Below are 17,981 nucleotides of genomic sequence, written 5' to 3'. Positions count from 1 at the left end.
ACGCCACACAACCACGCACAGCGACAAATGGCAATGCACACACCAGGAGGTAGTTGAAATCAGTGGAAGGGCAAAAAACGCACGCAGCCCCGCAGCAATTAGTCGGCAAAAAAAAAAAACAATTAAAAAACACTAATAAACAAACAGCAATAAAGTAAAAAAAAAAAAAGGGAGCTGCACAGCATGGCTCCAGTGCGCATGCATGTGAGTGTGTCCGCGATGCGTTCAACGTGACGGATACAGGGAGCCACAACGCGGAGCACACAGCACGGCAGCGGAGGCAACTAAAGCAAAACACAATCATTATTTTCTCTTACTTTATACATCGGACCACAGTAGACGCGCACAAATCCCCGCGGTTGAGTGCTGGCACGCACAGCCCGCATACACCTCTTCAGCCCACAGCGGTGTACGCCAGCGCGGATACGGCGAGCAGCAGCGGGGCACACACCCACGCAGAGCTGCTGAGGCTGCCGTCGACTTCGCGAAGACGTGACGGTGCGAGGGTGGTCGTCGTGGTTGGCGCCTCTGTGGTTGTAGTACTTGGTGCATGTGGCGCAGTGGTGGTCGTGGTCGTGGTTGGTGCCTTTGTCGTAGTGGTCGTCGTGGTCTTCTCGAAAGGATCGTCAGGTTTCTTAACTGCTTGTTCTGCGGATGGATTCTTGTCACTTGTTGTCTCTATCATAGCGTTCTCAACTTCTGCCGCTAACGCATTGGGCTTGGCATTTAATTGCGATACAGGACCGATCGTACCTTCTTCATCTCCATGTACGACAGGATTTCCCTTGTCCCCACCGGACTCCTTACCTTGAGGACCCTGAGTGACCGGTATCCTCACGGTTGGTGCCTGTGTTTTAGTCGTCGTGGTCTTCTGGGAAGAAGCTTGAACTTTCGGAGCATCTGATGCACACATAGACGGGCAGCAGCACAGGGCGAGCACCAACAGGGCGCACAGCAGACGGCACATCGTCATCATCGTGAGTGTGGTCGTTCAGTGGTGTGGAGCTGATCTGCACAGTGAGGGACATGGAGAGCAACAGGGGAGACGAGAGGTGCGGCAGACACACACACAGAGGGCACACCACATGAGGAGAGGGCAGCAGCCAGGCATGCACCGTACGCCGCACACCACGCACGACACACACTCCAATCCACGGCAGCAGGCACACACACACACACAAACCTGCCGCAACACCAACACACAGATGGAAGAGGGAGAAGCAAACAGGAGCGGCACACAAGGCTCCACCGCATGCACATACGGCGAGAGCGGTCCGTCGTGACAGCACCCCTCACGGAGGATACGCACACACACAAGAGGAGTTGCAGCGCACACAGCAACACAAAAGCAAAGTAAAAATAAAAAAGGAGGTCCCCGCACACCACGTGGATTGTTGGTCCACGGGAAGTGCAGCCAATATTCATCACAAAACAATTCAGTTGTGTTTGGCCCTCGTTCACATTCGGCGCACACCACTTCATGCAGGCCGGCCACCGCAGCAGCAGCAGCACACGCAAAAATAAGCGCAAGAAATGAAATAATGCAAGCAACCATTTATTTGTGTTTCTGTTTGGATGTTGGCAGATGCATGCATGCGTTTTTTTTTTTTTGTTTTTTTTTTTGCTTTGCGGAGTACACATCTTCATGCCTGGGTCGTGTGTTGGGGATTTCTGCAGGGTGCACAATTATTATTTCTTTCCTCTTGTGAATGTTTCTTGTGTTGGTGCAGCCAATAATTCGGTTTGTGTTGTTCCTGCCTTTCGCCGGTAAAGTGTTGCAATAGATGTTTATGTTTTTCCTTTCGTTGCTGTGGCACCTGATTCCTCACCGTTTATTGTGGTGGAAATGAAAATATGTGAGTGGACTCCCACGCACCAGAGCGCACCTTCGCTCCTATTTATTGGTGCATGGAAGGGCATGTGTGTGTTTGGTGGTGTCTCGTCCATATATTTTGTGGGTGTACATTCCCCTGCAGGCTGAGGGCGGGATGACGCTCCGTCGCGGTGCACTTCCCTCGCATGCCGCCCACCGTGATCCATCATGCATCACCTCCTCTCACATATTCCGTGGTGCCACACCGCTGATATTACTGCAGCCGCTGTGATTCCGCGTATTTCACGCATTTGGTTGTGCCACAATAAATCCGCTCGTGTGGCCGCCGCATCCAAACAGCGGTGCCCAACACCGTGAGCGGCAGTCCACATCCTTGCATGTCCCAACGCAGTGGTGTTTGACTGTCAGCCAGGCGTCAGACAACAGGAGAGTCTTGTGCTGGCAGTACAACACACGGAGCTGCAGTGAATGACTCGGGCGGCGACGCATCTATTCGTCGCAAAGCAGTGAAAAGGAGTCGGGCAAAATAATGCCGGCTGCATTCACAACACCACATCCACAGCCAAAGCATGCGACGTGATGTGTGTTTCACTGGTGCTGTGAAATGCCTGCAGACGACGTCACTAGTGGAGGCACAGCACCCATGATCAGCGGACAGAAATTAATTGGCATGGGAGGCAACAAAAGGCAGCAACGACGCCAGCAGCAGGAGCAGCTCTCTCTCACTCTCTGTTGCCTCCGAGAAGTAAATATTCCACCAGCCACAGCCGACTGTGCCATCGTGACACTCCATGCACGTCGTGGCTGCGTCAACACATCCTGTTCCCTGCAGTGCCTCAAAAGATGCCTCACTCCGTCCACTAAGTGCATCGGTGTGGGCCGTGCCTCGGCTGTTCGTGAGGACCACAACGATGTGAGGGTCACCGAGTCGCAGCATGTTTGTTGTAACGTTGTCGCATGGCACCTGCACACACACACGCAGCGCCTGCATCCTCCCTTTTGTGTCCGCCCTCTGCCGGAGTGGTCACACACACGGGCAGCAGCAAAATCATTTCACCCTCGACGATCCAAAATCAACACCGACATCCCTCGCGACGCAAAGGTCTCAGTTGCCAGCACGGGCTTCCTGCCGCCCTGCCATCGAGACTGAAACACGGCACAGTGCACGCACTTATTTTCCTCGTGTGCAGTCAGCCGTTTGCTTCACACATTCTTCGATGGGCTGACGCCCACAAAAGCACGCCACAAAAGGCCACTGTGATCGCACACGCTCTTACGATGAGCGTCGGTGTGTGCATGGATCCGCTGCTCACACGTGCTGGCAGGCAGCCTGCAGCCGGTGCCCTCGTGCCAGTTCATCGGCTCCAGCACGGAAAAGAGAAAACGGCCCATTCCCGATGCACTTATTCCCACCAACAGCACCAACACGCTGGTCGCAAGCCGTCATTCCTCAGCACATCCAGGAATGCCGAAAAGTGACGTGGAACCGTCAGCCAGCAATGCCACAATCCCGCACACATGTCGGCTCCACCAGAGAAGACACACAAACTACAAACAACACCCTTCACATGTCATCCGAACATCATTCCGACACACCGCGACACGCAAAACAGAAGTATTCGTCAACCCAACGCACCTCCCCACACAATCAAATAGTCCACGCACCACGCACGGCAGCAGCCCACACCCGTCAAACAAATGTTCTTAACATCAGTGTTATCCACATGCTGCGGTGGGAAGTAAACAAAAGGGACGGGCGGCCAAACCTCAAAAGAGTGCCACGACTGGCCGCAAGTCAACGGAGCGCAGCCACTCAAAGGAATTCAGTCCCAATGCCATCAACTTCCCACCTTCTCCCACAAAAGCTGCAAAAGATTGAAAACAAAAGCACCGTCCAATATATTCTTTGCGCAACACCAAAAGAAGCCGCAGTGCCTTATGCTGTCCTCACAGTCCGTTGATGACGCCTGGATGCGGATGGGCACACATCGGTTCTTACAAACGACGCCGCACACCCGCGACGCATCCTGCGCTCTGAGGCACGCGTCCTTCACTATCACCAGAGACGCCCACGCACCGTCGGTACGCAACAAATCGTCAAGGAACGAAGGATACGTCAGGCTGACAGCAAGACACCCGCCGACAAATCACAGCGCAGACATCATCACAAACAGCACCAAAAGCGGTGCCGCAGATTGACGTGGATCAACGGACGCATGGCGTATGTCAAAAAAAAAAAAAAACAGTAGCGTCACAGGGAGAGAAGAGGGTAACACTCTCCCAACAAGAAAGAAACAGTATAATAATACACAAAAGACAATTTCAAACGTCCGCAGTAAACGCATGCCAAAAATAAATAAAAAACTGGAATGGGTGCACTCAACCACAAAACAATGAAAAGCAAAACAAAAAGCCGAAGCGTGGGACGACCAGCGCACACACTCTCATTGCTCCCGTAAAGCAAAACACACACACAGGGAGAGAGAGAGAGAGAGAGGTCGCCCACTCAATGCAATAAAAACAAAACAGAAACAGTTACGGTGCTCCGCCCATGCAGCCAGGCAGGACGGCAGCGGTGCGTGTCGTGCAAAAGAGAGCACCAACGGGCCTGCATGGGTGTGCATGCATATATACAATGGGCACATTATGTGTGTGCTTCGTGGGGTGAGGTGAGGGCGAGAGTCCATGCAAGGGGACACACACAGAGAGTGGGTGAAAGACGAGTGTGTGTGCGGGCGGTGCACGGCTCTCTCTCCCACACTCTCACGCGGCCACCACCGCAGCAGCAGCCGCACACGCAACAACAAGAAGAAGCAAAAGAGGGGAGGTGGTGTGGGAGACCGCGGTGCCGCCGTCACTGTCGCCAGGTGTCACCGTATGATTTGTTTTGGCATCGGCAAGTCTTTCTGTTGTTTGTGGTGCTGCCACACTGGCTGTAAGAGTATCGTTGGTATTAACAGCTGCGGGGTCGTTGTGTGTTCCTTTTGTGTCAGGCCGTTGAGCATCATTGCCGTTCTTATCCGCATTTCTCTGAACATCACCACTGCCAATTGTAGGGATGGATGATGCTGTTGTGTCTGCTGGATGGCCGTTGGCTGTATTCTTCATCAAATCCGATGGGACCCTCTCTTTACTGTGTTGCTCTGCCTCATCATCCTTTGAAGGAGTTTTAGGTGCTTTATAGTCCGTTGCGGTTTCTGACGTTGTCGTCTTTCCAATTGTTGGTGTTGGAGTCTGCGTGTCTGTTGTTGCTGCTTGTGGATTTCCCTCTCCTGATGATAATTCCGTTGTTGATGCTTTTGACGACGGTGGCGGTACTGGTGTTGTTGGTTGTAATTGTGGTGTTGTTTTCAATGGCGGCGTTGGTTCTTTTGGTTGGTCGCTGAAACGGTCTCCCGTATCCACAGCACTCCGCAGTTTCTCGCGTTCAGTATTATCCTCACCAGTAACTCGAATTTCTGGTCTATCTTGTGTATTAGAAAGGCTTTCTTCTGCAATGGGCATTGGCTCCCCCGGTACTTCCACTTTGGGCAATACGGACGCCGCAGGATCGGTTGGTTCTAAATGCTGAACGGCTCGCTGAGATTCCATGTTTTGGGTGGATGACCCACCGCTGGGGGTCGTTGGAGCAACACCACCAGCAGGGGGACCAGATTGAATGACAAGAGCAGCACCGTCACTTTCACCAGGCATGGCGGTGCCAACAACTGCACCTGAAGTTGAAATTGAATCATCCTCTTCCCTAAGAGGAACATCATCCTCACTAGCTTCAGCCTTTATAGCAGGAATAGGCAGTGCTGACCGTAAGGGCGGCGTAAGCGCAGCTTTATCACATCCGCTGGGCATATGGTACCAACTAGCACCCAACGCTCCCGACGCCATGCAGCCACCCAGTGCGTTGCTCTCGAATTCTCTCGCATAAACCCATCCGGCACCGCACCACAGCACGCAGAGGGCACACACCAGCAGCACACGGCCAGTCATCATCATCGCCATCATCACTCCTGTCACTTGCGTGCAGCCTTCAGCACAAACTAACTTCCCGTCAACGCAGAGCAGAAGTAAGCAGAGAAAAAAGTAACACAGCCAAAGTAACAAACAGCAGCAGGAGCAGCACGCACGTCGAGGCAGAGGAAATCAGTACAATTGCAGAACTTGCACACCGCCCTGCAAACCAGAAGTTAAGCAATAAAAAAAAAAAAAGAGTTGAGTGTCCGGCAGGAATCCCGGAATAAATAAATAAAATTTATTCGGCAGGACGTTTATTTCATGCGCCAAGCGGCAAAATAAGAGCATGTGTTTGTGTATACATATATTGCCTCCATTGAATAAATTTAAAAGAGATCTTGCTGTTCCACCAGCCCACACAACATCCTTCACACTTCATTGCGGCATCCGGCCTGTTCCTCCAATCCTCCTTTCGTGCATTCCGTGGGACGCACAGCAATGAGGCCGGCACCGCGTGTGGGCAAAAAAAAACAAAACAAAGAGGAGAAACATGTCTCTCATGACAGTGTGCAGCAGCCGACCATTAAATAAAGGAACAGCAAGGATACGTATCATTCCAGGAAAACAACAAAACCAACAGCGAAACGTAAATAATAAAACAAAAACACGCATGCAACGCGGCACATGTTCTCCGTGAGGAGCCGCAATTCCACACTCTTTGGCACAGGAGACCGCCACAAATCCACACAATCCCAGAAGAAGTAGCAACGCCCAATACACACACACACGCAGAATGCCGTCAACAGTTAACTCTCGCAGTGTCAATTTCGCGTCGTAGAGCACGGCAAAGCAGTCGTCGGGACTCACACCGTTTCCGGAATACTGCGCGGTGAATTCTCGTAATTGGGGTTTTCGTGTCCAGAGGCATTGCGTTGAGTCAATCCGTCCGCATCACCCTCAGCAACAAATCCACTGCCTGCAACGCCATTTTCTGAAACGAGAGATTTGTGTCCAGTGGCGTTGTGCTCACTCACCTCGTCCGTGTTATCCGCAGCAACGTGTTCCCTGCCGCCATAAGTGACAGACATGATCCCGGATCCATTCGACGCCACTAATATTTTCAAACCATAGGCAAAGAAAAGCCTCTTCTTGGATGCATTCGGGACCATCATTTCGTTCGGATTGGTGGCAAACTCAGGCCTCGTCTTAGGCGTGCTGGTCGCCGTGTTGGATGCGGGACTCCGATCGACGGTGTTGGGTCCGTCAGCCGCCGCAGACTGTCGCCAATCCTCGTGTTGACGTGACGGCTCAGCATTAACTTGCGGCGCAGTTGTCCCACCAGATTTTGTGTCATCCTTCCCTTCACGGGGCGGCGGCAACTGACAGATGCCCGTCTGGTCAGCATCGCCGCTCCGTGCAGGCGGATGGATGGTTCCATCGGGAGAAAATTGACGCCACCACAATTCATGAGGGCCGGCGTATTTATGTGTCGTCCCATTCATCGTGGAGGCAACGGTGGCCCCTTCCTCCTTCGTTGCACAGCTGGCAGCACAGTTGCTACATGTGTGCACCGCATTGGCCACATGGCACACAGCACCCAGCTCACCATTCCTGCCATGCATGCGCACATCAAAGCCACTGAAAGTACAGTTCTCAAGCTCAGCCTCAGCACTGGCAACAGAACACTTCTTCCATGCACACACACACACACACACACACACACACACACACGATAACTCAGGCTGCCGTCACTCGGAGCAAAAGACACATCCACCCGCACAACCACCGTATCCGCATCACCAGATACATGTCCAGGACTCCCAGCCACCCCACTCAACAAACACGGAGCAAGCACCACAACAGCCACACGCGCCAGTGCACCCTCATCCATCCATGACGTGGCACCAAAATTTCCAGCCATCCCGCCCTCAATGGGACACGGAGCCCAACTCAACGCAGTCACACGCGGTGCACCACACCCGCAGGAAAGGGACTCGGGCTGCGCACTTCACTCCCTCCACCTCCCTTCTCCTCATGGCCACGGAAGAGAACAGCCGCCACACGCAACTGCCAGCATGCACTGCAAAAGAAGCATCCAAATCCACTGCAACGTGCATCTTGTGTGTGTGGTTGTGTGTGCCTGCAGAAACACAAAGCAATGAAGTAGAAAAGAGGGAGCAGAGTATGTGAAGAGACGCACAAAATGTACAGCGGAGACGCATAACGGAAACAACAAGAAGAAGACCGCTCAAACTCATGACTGCACTGCAGCCCAAGCAGCGGCAATTCACACAAGATTTATTTAAAACAAAAAAAACGTTCCCCTTCTTCTTATACAAACCCCATCACACAAAATAATTACAAATGAAAAAGAAATCGTCCATTACTGTTCCACACAAATTTAAAAAGCAGCCGGCTGCCATATAGCCCTACCAAACTGTCTGCATATTTTGCCCGCAAAAGAAAATTAAAAAGATGGTTACGTGTGCTTCAACCGTCTGACCCTCTGTGTGTCCGCACATCGTTTATATTTCATGGGGTCATCTGCGTGTTGCTGCTCCCCTCAGCCCTCTCATCGGCGCGTGAGTGCGGCCTGCAGAGCACAGTCACTCGTGTGTGTGTGGGGACTGAGAGAAGCACGCAGACATGACGGGAGTCGCGTCACTCCATCGGGAGAGTGAGCGCAACAAAAAAAAATCATCAGGAGGGAAAAGAAATGCTCACGAGGCCGACACCGAAGGGAGTGCCGGCGCGAGAAATGCATACGCAAAGCAAAGAAAAAAAAAACACGGCGGCAGGGTGTGGCTGTGTGTGTGTGGCGCTGCGGGTGTCTGCCCGCCCTGGCCGCAAAAAAGAAAACAAAACAAGAGGGAAAGAAATGTGTGCTCCGCCCCACAGGCCCTCGTCGCACGTCCACACGTCACGGCTCCCTCAGCGCGCCGTTCGTCGCGGCCCCTCCTCATGCGTGCAGCAGGCGAGGCGCACAGGGCCGTCGCCACGAGCGTGTCGGTGGGTGTGCGAGTGGAGCAGTTGGGCGGGAAACACACGGCACCCCTCACGGGAAGAGTGCAGCAAGAAACAATTGAAAAGAGTAGAAAAGAAAAAAAGTCCATGGTGATTGCCCCCAAAAGCAAAAAAGAGGGATGAGGGGATGAAAGATTTAAAAAAAGAAAAGAACAGAAAAAAAAACTTTTTTTAAACAAAAGAAGAAGCAAACAGGAAAATAAATTTAAAATACGCAAAAAAAAAAAAAAAGAATGGGTTTGTAAGAAATAGATAAACGCTCGTAGCAAAAGCAAATTAAAAAAATTATAAAAAAAAAATAAAAAATAAAAAACAGTTACGGTGCTCCGCCCATGCAGCCAGGCAGGACGGCAGCGGTGCGTGTCGTGCAAAAGAGAGCACCAACGGGCCTGCATGGGTGTGCATGCAATATATACAATGGGCACATTATGTGTGTGCTTCGTGGGATGAGATGAGGGCGAGAGTCCATGCAAGGGGACACACACAGAGAGTGAGTGAAAGACGAGTGTGTGTGCGGGCGGTGCATGGCTCTCACTCACTCTCACGCAGCCACCACCGCAGCAGTGAAACACGCAACAACAAGAAGAAGAAGCAAAAGAGGGGAGGTGGTGTGGGGGACCGCGGTGCTGCCGTAACTCTCGCCAGGCATCACCGTATTATTTGTTGTAGCAGCTGCTTCAGCTGGAATTTTTTTCGTATTGTCATATTTTTTTTCATCGCTTTCCTCTACTTCTTTCCTTTCGGCATTTGATTCCGTCGCAGGTTTTTGAGTTCCCTCTGTATTGACCCTGTCTGCTTCATTTTTGACATTATCGGTGGCGGTTGAGGGTAATGTTGGGGTTGATTTGTCATGACCGTCGGGTGTTACACTCTCTTGGTTGTCTGTAGTGGAGGCGCTGTCATCCTCTTCTGAATCACTGTTTGACTCTGTGGTCCCTGGGTCATCTTCTGGGTGTAAAACCGGCACGTTTTCTTCACGGTTGTCTTGTGCTTCCACTGGCGGTGTTGGTGGTCCTCCTGTTGGTTTTGCTGCTTCATCTTCTGTGCTGGTCCTCCCGATAGTGGCTTTCGGTGTCTCTCCCGGTGTTTTTTCCAATTCTTCCAGTTCGCTCCTTGGTGCTTGTAGAGTTTCTGCTTCCGCCGGTGTTATTACATGAGAAGATTGGCCGGCCTCATCTCGGCTGCCAACGTACTCCTCACAAATACGCTCACCTTCAGAGTCGTCAGGTTCCCCTAAAATCTTGCGACAAAAAACTTTACAAACCACCCTCATCGCATCGCGTATGCAGTCTTTCACCGCTGACTCATTCACCGTCCCATCCTCATTAATGTACTTTTTGTCCGTCGCACATTCGTTCTTTAGCAACTTTTCCCAATTAACAACCAAATACCCATGCGGAACATTTTCACGACCGGTAACGTCAGGGATAGACGATACCACCGCCGCACCACAGCACCACAGCACGCAGAGGGCACACACCAGCAGCACACGGCCAGCCATCATCGCCATCACTCCTGTCACTTGCGTGCAGCCTTCAGCACAAACTAACTCCCCGTCAGCGCGGAGTGAAAGGGAAAGGGAAGAGACAAGTCACACAGCCACCGCACAGTGACAAATGCCAGCCCACCAGCAGCAACAAACACACCATGAGGCAGTTGGAATCAGTAAAAGGCAACAAACACAAACATACACCGCCCTAAAGCAATCAATCAGCAAGAAAAACAAACAATTAAAAACACGAGTAAAGAAGCAACAAAAAAGTAGAAAAAGCAACTGCAAAGTTTGGCTCCAGCGTGCATGCACCCACACACAGAAATGCGTCCACGCAAACACTTATATGCGTGTCGTGCATACGAGTGTGTCCGCAATGCGTTCAAAATGGCGGATGTGGTGCACAACGCGGAGCACACAGCACGGCAGCAGAAGCAAGCAAAGCGAAGCAAAACAATCATCATAATTACTCTTACTTTATACATCAGACCACAGTAGACGTACACATGTCCCCGTGGCTGAGTGCTGGCACGCACAGCCCGCACACACCTCTTCAGCCCACAGTGGTGTACGCCAGCGCGGATGCGGCGAGCAGCAGCGGGGCACACACCCACGCAGAGCTGCTAAGGCTGCCGTCGACTTCGCGAAGACGTGACGGTGCGAGGGTGGCCGACACAGCTGGCGCCTCCGTAGTCGTAGTAGTTGGTGCCTCTGTCGCAGTGGTCTTAGTCGTAGTTGGTGCATTTGATTCCTTATGTTGTTCATTTGACGTGTTAGTGTTCGTATTTTCAGTCTTTTCATTAGTGGATTGCCCATCTTCTTGTTCCTGTACCTTATTGGAATTACTTTTTGACTGTGCCGTTCCGGTTACTGTAGCCGTTTCCTGTGACGTATGAGTCGGTGTATTTGGTTTCTGTATCTCCTTCCCTTTTTTCTCCTGGCTTCTTTGTGGCGAAGGAGAAGTTGTAAGAAGCGGATCCGTCACATGGCCTGGGTCCTCCTTCTCGTCATCCTTTGGAACGGTTTCTTTTTCGGTCACATCTTCTTCCTCTGTAGCGCACACAGAAGGGCAGCAGCACAGGGCAAGCACCAACAGGGCGCACAGCAGACGGCACATCGTCATCATCGTGAGTGTGGTCGTTCAGTGGTGTGGAGCTGATCTGCACAGTGAGGGACATGGAGAGCAACAGGGGAGACGAGAGGTGCGGCAGAAACACACAGAGGGCACACCACATGAGGAGAGAGGGCAGCAGCCAGGCATGCACCGTACGCTGCACACCACGCACGACACACATTCCAATCCACGGCAGCAGGCACACACACACACAGCCCTGCCGCAACACCAACACACAGATGGAAGAGGGAGAAGCAAACAGGAGCGGCACACAAGGCTCCACCGCATGTACATACGGTGAAAGCGGTCCGTCGTGACAGCACCCCTCACGGAGGATACGCACACACACAAGAGGAGGTGCAGCGCCCACAGCAACACAAAAGCAAAGTAAAAATAAAAAAGGAGGTCCCCGCACACCACGTGGATTGTTGGTCCACGGGAAGTGCAGCCAATATTCATCACAAAATAATTCAGTTACCTTCGGGCTTCGTCCATATTCAGCGCACACCACTTCATGCAGGCCTGGGAACCACCGCAGCAGCCGCACACGCAAAAATAAGCGCAGGGAATGGCATAAAGCAGGCAACCGTTTATTTGTGTTTCTGTTTGAATGTTGACAGATGTCTGCATGCGTTGTTTTCTTTGTTTTTAAAGAGGGCAAACCTTCATGCCTGGATCGTGTGTTGGGGATTTCCGCAGGGTGCAAAATTTGTTTTTTTCCCTCTCGTGAATTTTGCTTGTGTTGGTGCGGCCAATAATTCGGTTTGTGTTGTTCCTGCCTTTCGCTGGTAAAGTGTTGCAATAGATGTTTTTGTTTTTCCTTTCGTTGCTGTGGCACCTGATTCCTCACCGTTTATTGCGGTGGGAATGAAAATATGTGAGTGGACTCCCACGCACCAGAACGCACCTTCGCTCCTATTTATTGCTGCATGGAAGGGCATGTGTGTGTTTGGTGGTGTCTCGTCCATATATTTTGTGGGTGTACATTCCCCTGCAGGCTGAGGGCGGGATGACGCTCCGTCGCGGTGCACTTCCCTCGCATGCCGCCCACTGTGATTCATCATGCATCACCTCCTCTCACATATTCCGTGGTGCCACACCGCTGATATTACTGCAGCCGCTGTGATTCCGCGTATTTCACGCATTTGGTTGTGCCACAATAAATCCGCTCGTGTGGCCGCCGCATCCAAACAGCGGTGCCCAACACCGTGAGCGGCAGTCCACATCCTTGCATGTCCCAACGCAGTGGTGTTTGACTGTCAGCCAGGCGCCAGACAACAGGAGAGTCTTGTGCTGGCAGTACAACACACGGAGCTGCAGTGAATGGCTCGGGCGGAGACGCATCTATTCGTCGCAAAGCAGTGAAAAGGAGTCGGGCAAAATAATGCCGGCTGCATTCACGACACCATATCCACAGCCAAAGCATGCGACGTGATGTGTGCTTCACTGGTGGTGTGAAATGCCTGCAGACGACGTCACTAGTGGAGGCATGCCACCCATGATCAGCGGACAGAAATTAATTGGCATGGGAGGCCACAAAAGGCAGCAACGACGCCAGCAGCAGGAGCAGCTCTCTCTCTCTCTCTCTCTCTCTCTCTGTTGCCTCCGAGAAGTAAATATTCCACCAGCCACAGCCGACTGTGCCATCGTGACACTCCATGCACGTCGTGGCTGCGTCAAAGCAACCTGTTCCCTGCTGCGCCTCGAAAGATGCCTCACTCCGTCCACTAAGTGCATCGGTGTGGGCCGTGCCTCGGCTGTTCGTGAGGACCACAACGATGTGAGGGTCACCGAGTCGCAGCATGTTTGTTGTAACGTTGTTGCATGGCACCTGCACACACACACGCAGCGCCTGCATCCTCCCTTTTCTGTCCGCCCTCTGCCGGAGTGGCCACACACACGGGCAGCAGAAAAATCATTTCACCCTCGACGATCCAAAGTCAACACCGACATCCCTCGCGACGCAAAGATCTCAGTTGCCAGCACGGGCCTCCTGCCGCCCTGCCATCGAGACTGAAACACGGCACAGTGCACGCACTTATTTTCCTCGTGTGCAGTCAGCCGTTTGCTTCACACATTCTTCGATGGGCTGACGCCCACAAAAGCACGCCACAAAAGGCCACTGTGATCGCACACGCTCTTACGATGAGCGTCGGTGTGTGCATGGATCCGCTGCTCACACGTGCTGGGAGGCAGCCTGCAGCCGGTGCCCTCGTGCCAGTTCATCGGCTCCAGCACGGAAAAGAGAAAATGACCCATTCCCGATGCACTTATTCCCACCAACAGCACCAACACGCTGGTCGCAAGCCGTCATTCCTCAGCACATCCAGGAATGCCGAAAAGTGACGTGGAACCGTCAGCCAGCAATGCCACAATCCCACACACATGTCAGCTCCACCAGAGAAGACACACAAACTACAAACAACACCCTCCACATGTCATCCGAACATCATTCCGACACACCGCGACACGCAAAACAGAAGTATTCGTCACCCCAACGCACCTCCCCACACAATCACATAGTCCACGCACCACGCACGGCAGCAGCTCACACGTGGTCAAACAAATGTTCTTCGGATCAGTGTTATCCACATGCTGCGGTGGGAAGTAAACAAAAGAGACGGGCTGCCAAACCCCAAAAGAGAGCCACGACTGGCCGCAAGTCAACGGAGCGCAGCCACTCAAAGGAATTCAGTCCTAATGCCATCAACTTCCCACCTTCTCCCACAAAAGCTGCAAAAGATGGAAAACAAAAGCACCGTCCAATATATTCTTTGCGCAACACCAAAAGAATCCGCAGTGCCTTATGCTGTCCTCACAGTCCGTTGATGACGCCTGGATGCGGCTGGGCACCCATCGGTTCTTGCAAGCGAGGCTGCACACCCGCGACGCATCCTGCGCTCTGAGAAACGCGTCCTTCACTATCACCAGAGACGCCCACGCACCGTCGGTACGCAACAAATCGTCAAGAAACGAAGGATACGTCAGGCTGACAGCGAGACACCCGCCGACAAATCACAGCGCAGGCATCATCACAAGCGGCACCAAAACCGCTGCACTCAACTGTGGAGTGACGTGCATCAACTGCCGCATGGCTTATTTGGAAGAAAAAACGCGGTGGCTTTACAAGAATACGAGTAGCTGCCACTTCCTCAGCAGGATAAACAATATGAAAACAAAAAGAAATATTCAGGCATATGCACTCAAAGCATGCCGCCAATCAAAAGGCAGAATGGGTGCACTCAACCACAACACAAATAAAACATAAAACAATAAAAAACAAAAAGCCGAAGCGTGGGACGACCAGCGCACACACTCTCATTGCTCCCGTAAAGCAAAACACACACACAGGGAGAGAGAGAGAGAGAGAGGTCGCCCACTCAATGCAATAAAAACAAAACAGAAACAGTTACGGTGCTCCGCCCATGCAGCCAGGCAGGACGGCAGCGGTGCGTGTCGTGCAAAAGAGAGCACCAACGGGCCTGCATGGGTGTGCATGCAATGTATACAATGGGCACATTATGTGTGTGCTTCGTGGGATGAGGTGAGGGCGAGAGTCCATGCAAGGGGACACACACACACAGAGAGAGAAGGACGAGTGTGTGTGCGGGCGGTGCACGGCTCTCTCTCCCTCACTCTCACGCGGCCACCACCGCAGCCGCACACGCAACAACAAGAAGAAGCAAAAGAGGGGAGGTGGTGTGCGAGACCGCGTTGCTGCAGTCACTGTCGCCAGTTGAAGCGGTGTCATTTGTACCAACGGCAGTTTCGTTTTTTGTGGGTTCTTCGCTGTTTTTCGCAGCATTTTCATGTTGTTGATGTTGTTGTTGTTGATCTTGTTCCTTTCCTTGTTTTATGATTTCTTCGTGTTCTTCTTGTGGTTCTTCGTGTTTTTCTTCCTGCTGTTCCTGTTTTTTTTCCTGATGTCGTATTTCTTCTTGTAGATGTTCTCCTTCCCGTTCCTCTTCGTGTAGATGCTCTCGTTTTTCCAGTTCCTCTTCTGATCGTTGTTTTTCTTTTTCTTTTTCCTGTTGCACTTGAAGTCGTTCGGATTCGTGTTGTTCATTTATTATTTGGTTTTGGGTATCCTGTTCTTGCGCTTCCAGTTCCTTTTCTTGTGGTACTTCATGATGTTGTGTAGACTGGTGTTGACCTTCATTTCCATGAACTTGTGGTTCTACTTTAACCTTTGGTTCGTTGCTTTTATCTTCTGGTCCTGGTTGTACGCCGTCGGTTTCTCCTTTTCCTTTCGGTAGAAGTGGCGGTTGCACTGATGTTATGGGTGACAGTGCTGTTGGTGCTCTGAGGCTTTTTTCTCCTGCATGAGCTGCCGGTGGAAATAATTGCTCTGGTGATTGCACCGGCGCACGCGATATTTCCGGTGACTTGGTTTGTGTTGGGCCTCCTCCTCCCTCTGGTGGTGATGGTGGTGTTCCCTCCACTTTTGTACGAACTTCAGTTATTTCTGTTTGATGCGTATCCAAAGCATCCTTTGAATTTTTTTGTGAACCATTAACGTTACCCGTTGGTTCAACTTCTTCCCTTCTTCCGTCACGATCTGCCTTTAGTTGTACGACCGAACTTCCTTGCTTGTCAATATGATCTCCTCCTGGTGCAATCAATGGTTCCTCCGCTGCTTTGGGCTCTGTCAATTGTTTTTTACCAGTTTCACTGTCGTGAGAATCACGCTGTAAACCATCCGATGCTATTCCTTTTAATTCGGTATTTTCATCTTCACCCAAACCTCCCGCATCATTCTCAGCGCAACCACCGGCACCGCACCACAGCACGCAGAGGGCACACACCAGCAGCAGCACACGGCCAGTCATCATCATCGCCATCACTCCTGTCACTTGCGTGTAGCCTTCAGCACAAACTAACTCCAAGTCAACGCAAAGCAAGGAGAGAGAGACAAGTCACACAACCACGCACCGTCCAATCCAGCGAAAAGAGCCACGCACCACCACAACAACAATTAGGTGGGCGCAGTTCAACAACAACAAAGCAAAAGAGGAGCGCTCCTCGCCACTGCATCGTTCCTCACACCCCCACAGTTACTATTACTGTTATTCCCTCTCCTCACTCCCTCACCGGCACGCCACGCTCACCTCAACACGGGCCCCTCCAGCACACGCAGTCCGTCATGCGTTCCCGCTGAGCCGCAACGTCCACCTCCCCTCAGTCAAACAGCTCCGTGTCCTCACAATCGCCGGCATGCCGCGGCCGCGCAAGACAAACAGCACCACAATGTCGTGCCGCCTCTCCTCTACAATCATGAGCGCAACACCCAACGCGTACTGGCGCACGTGCTCCATGCGCTGCAACCACACGCGGATCAGGCTGGCCGTCATGCACTGCAGCTTGTTGTCCTTGTACTTTTTGTGGCACCACAACGTCGTGTGGCCGGCGGCATCGCAGTGCTGGAAGAAGTACGGCGCAGCAACCGTGCGGGTGTCCGTGTGGCTGTAATCGACCTTCAACGCGTCCAGCTCCCACAGAGAGACAAGGAAATGTGTGTGGATGTGTGCCGAGAGCACAGCGACTGTCATCGCCGGAGGAGGCCATCGTGGCACCGTCCGTCACGCGTCAGCACACACCGAGCAGCGCACGCACCCGGCAAAGCAAAAACAGAGGGCAGAGAAAAGAATGACCCCAAGAGCAGGCAGCACCTTCACGCATGGCGGGCATCGTGCAGCCGCGTCAGCCGGCCACAAACTCAATGCAAAAGGCTTCCCACACATCCATCCAATGGCACCGTGATTCCCACCGCAGGCACACACGCAGCGGCCTCGCCATCTCGGCACGGAACGTTGGCTTGCGTCCCGCCGTCGCCAAGAGCATTCTTGCAGAGCACTGTGCAAATACTTATGTGTGTGTGTGTGCTGGAGTAGCAGAAAAGAAGAGGAGCACAGTGAGGCACATCAGCACAGCAAGAGGCACAGCTGGACGGCAGCGATACATGCGGTACGGCCCCAACCTCAACAATCACGCACGGTGGCAGCACACACCCATCGAATAAACAAAACAAAACACGGCGGCAGGGTGTGGCTGTGTGTGTGGCGCTGCGGGTGTTTGCCCGCCCTGGCCGCAAAAAAGAAAACAAAACAAGAGGGAAAGAAATGTGTGCTCCGCCCCACAGGCCCTCGTCGCACGCCCACACGTCACGGCTCCCTCGGCGCGCCGTTCGTCGCGGCCCCTCCTCATGCGTGCAGCAGGCGAGGCGCACAGGGCCGTCGTCGTGAGCGTGTCGGTGGGTGTGCGAGTGGAGCAGTTGGGCGGGAAACACACGGCACCCCTCACAGGAAGAGTGCAGAAGAAACAATTAAAAGAGGGAAGAGTAGAAAAGAAAAAAAACGTCCATAGTGATTGCCCCCAAAAGCAAAAAAGAGAAGGGATGAGGGAAATGAAAAGATTTAAAAAAAGAAAAAGAAAAAAAAAATTTTTTAAACATGAAAAGAAGCAAACAGAAAAATAAATTTAAAATACGCAAAAAAAAAAAAAGGAATGGGTTTGTAAGAAATAGATAAACGCTCATAGCAGAAGCAAATTAAAAAAATTACAAAAAAAAA

At 52.1% G+C, this 17,981-nt stretch overlaps 10 protein-coding genes across 10 annotated transcripts, besides 16 other annotated features; all 10 read right to left on the bottom strand.

Moving 5' to 3' along the window:
- Window positions 1-14,723: part of a sequence feature (areas not merged during assembly with more than two copies in the genome that could not be assigned to a particular haplotype) that runs on past the window's edge.
- Window positions 108-169: a sequence feature (T-rich).
- On the bottom strand, window positions 395-976 carry Tc00.1047053507237.210 (mucin TcMUCII, putative; the record flags this gene model as incomplete). The annotated part of the gene is made up of 1 exon (XM_814491.1): window positions 395-976. One exon carries the CDS (start codon window positions 974-976, stop codon window positions 395-397), a length of 582 nt encoding a protein of 193 aa, XP_819584.1.
- Window positions 1,599-1,623: a microsatellite.
- Tc00.1047053507237.200 (uncharacterized protein) lies at window positions 2,496-2,825 on the bottom strand (the record flags this gene model as incomplete). Its single annotated transcript, XM_814490.1, has 1 exon — window positions 2,496-2,825. The coding sequence occupies one exon, from the start codon at window positions 2,823-2,825 to the stop codon at window positions 2,496-2,498; it is 330 nt and encodes a 109-aa protein (XP_819583.1).
- On the bottom strand, window positions 4,598-5,833 carry Tc00.1047053507237.190 (mucin-associated surface protein (MASP), putative; the record flags this gene model as incomplete). Its single annotated transcript, XM_814489.1, has 1 exon — window positions 4,598-5,833. One exon carries the CDS (start codon window positions 5,831-5,833, stop codon window positions 4,598-4,600), a length of 1,236 nt encoding a protein of 411 aa, XP_819582.1.
- Window positions 6,065-6,085: a sequence feature (AT_rich).
- Tc00.1047053507237.180 (uncharacterized protein) lies at window positions 6,646-7,404 on the bottom strand (the record flags this gene model as incomplete). The annotated part of the gene is made up of 1 exon (XM_814488.1): window positions 6,646-7,404. One exon carries the CDS (start codon window positions 7,402-7,404, stop codon window positions 6,646-6,648), a length of 759 nt encoding a protein of 252 aa, XP_819581.1.
- Window positions 7,479-7,513: a microsatellite.
- Window positions 8,909-9,119: a sequence feature (T-rich).
- Window positions 9,348-10,316, bottom strand: Tc00.1047053507237.170 (mucin-associated surface protein (MASP), putative; the record flags this gene model as incomplete). The annotated part of the gene is made up of 1 exon (XM_814487.1): window positions 9,348-10,316. The coding sequence occupies one exon, from the start codon at window positions 10,314-10,316 to the stop codon at window positions 9,348-9,350; it is 969 nt and encodes a 322-aa protein (XP_819580.1).
- Tc00.1047053507237.160 (mucin TcMUCII, putative) lies at window positions 10,852-11,424 on the bottom strand (the record flags this gene model as incomplete). Its single annotated transcript, XM_814486.1, has 1 exon — window positions 10,852-11,424. One exon carries the CDS (start codon window positions 11,422-11,424, stop codon window positions 10,852-10,854), a length of 573 nt encoding a protein of 190 aa, XP_819579.1.
- Tc00.1047053507237.150 (uncharacterized protein) lies at window positions 12,078-12,476 on the bottom strand (the record flags this gene model as incomplete). Its single annotated transcript, XM_814485.1, has 1 exon — window positions 12,078-12,476. The coding sequence occupies one exon, from the start codon at window positions 12,474-12,476 to the stop codon at window positions 12,078-12,080; it is 399 nt and encodes a 132-aa protein (XP_819578.1).
- Window positions 12,929-13,270, bottom strand: Tc00.1047053507237.140 (uncharacterized protein; the record flags this gene model as incomplete). Its single annotated transcript, XM_814484.1, has 1 exon — window positions 12,929-13,270. One exon carries the CDS (start codon window positions 13,268-13,270, stop codon window positions 12,929-12,931), a length of 342 nt encoding a protein of 113 aa, XP_819577.1.
- Window positions 12,983-13,010: a microsatellite.
- Window positions 14,724-14,953: a sequence feature (heterozygous, non-Esmeraldo-like haplotype).
- Window positions 14,954-15,509: a sequence feature (areas merged during assembly that could not be assigned to a particular haplotype. This can correspond to areas where the two haplotypes were merged or to regions with more than two copies in the genome that were merged during assembly.).
- Tc00.1047053507237.120 (mucin-associated surface protein (MASP), putative) lies at window positions 15,051-16,253 on the bottom strand (the record flags this gene model as incomplete). Its single annotated transcript, XM_814483.1, has 1 exon — window positions 15,051-16,253. One exon carries the CDS (start codon window positions 16,251-16,253, stop codon window positions 15,051-15,053), a length of 1,203 nt encoding a protein of 400 aa, XP_819576.1.
- Window positions 15,223-15,253: a microsatellite.
- Window positions 15,273-15,445: a sequence feature (GA-rich).
- Window positions 15,510-15,783: a sequence feature (heterozygous, Esmeraldo-like haplotype).
- Window positions 15,784-15,845: a sequence feature (areas merged during assembly that could not be assigned to a particular haplotype. This can correspond to areas where the two haplotypes were merged or to regions with more than two copies in the genome that were merged during assembly.).
- Window positions 15,846-16,668: a sequence feature (heterozygous, non-Esmeraldo-like haplotype).
- Window positions 16,554-16,961, bottom strand: Tc00.1047053507237.110 (elongation factor 1-gamma (EF-1-gamma), putative; the record flags this gene model as incomplete). Its single annotated transcript, XM_814482.1, has 1 exon — window positions 16,554-16,961. The coding sequence occupies one exon, from the start codon at window positions 16,959-16,961 to the stop codon at window positions 16,554-16,556; it is 408 nt and encodes a 135-aa protein (XP_819575.1).
- Window positions 16,669-17,981: part of a sequence feature (areas not merged during assembly with more than two copies in the genome that could not be assigned to a particular haplotype) that runs on past the window's edge.
- Window positions 17,787-17,981: part of a sequence feature (T-rich) that runs on past the window's edge.

This window comes from Trypanosoma cruzi, genomic scaffold (assembly GCF_000209065.1).
Source record: "Trypanosoma cruzi strain CL Brener 1047053513145 genomic scaffold, whole genome shotgun sequence".
In the NCBI taxonomy this organism is placed as follows: domain Eukaryota; phylum Euglenozoa; class Kinetoplastea; order Trypanosomatida; family Trypanosomatidae; genus Trypanosoma; species Trypanosoma cruzi.
Note: the sequence above shows the minus strand (reverse complement) of the source record. Positions and strands in the feature narration are given on the sequence as shown.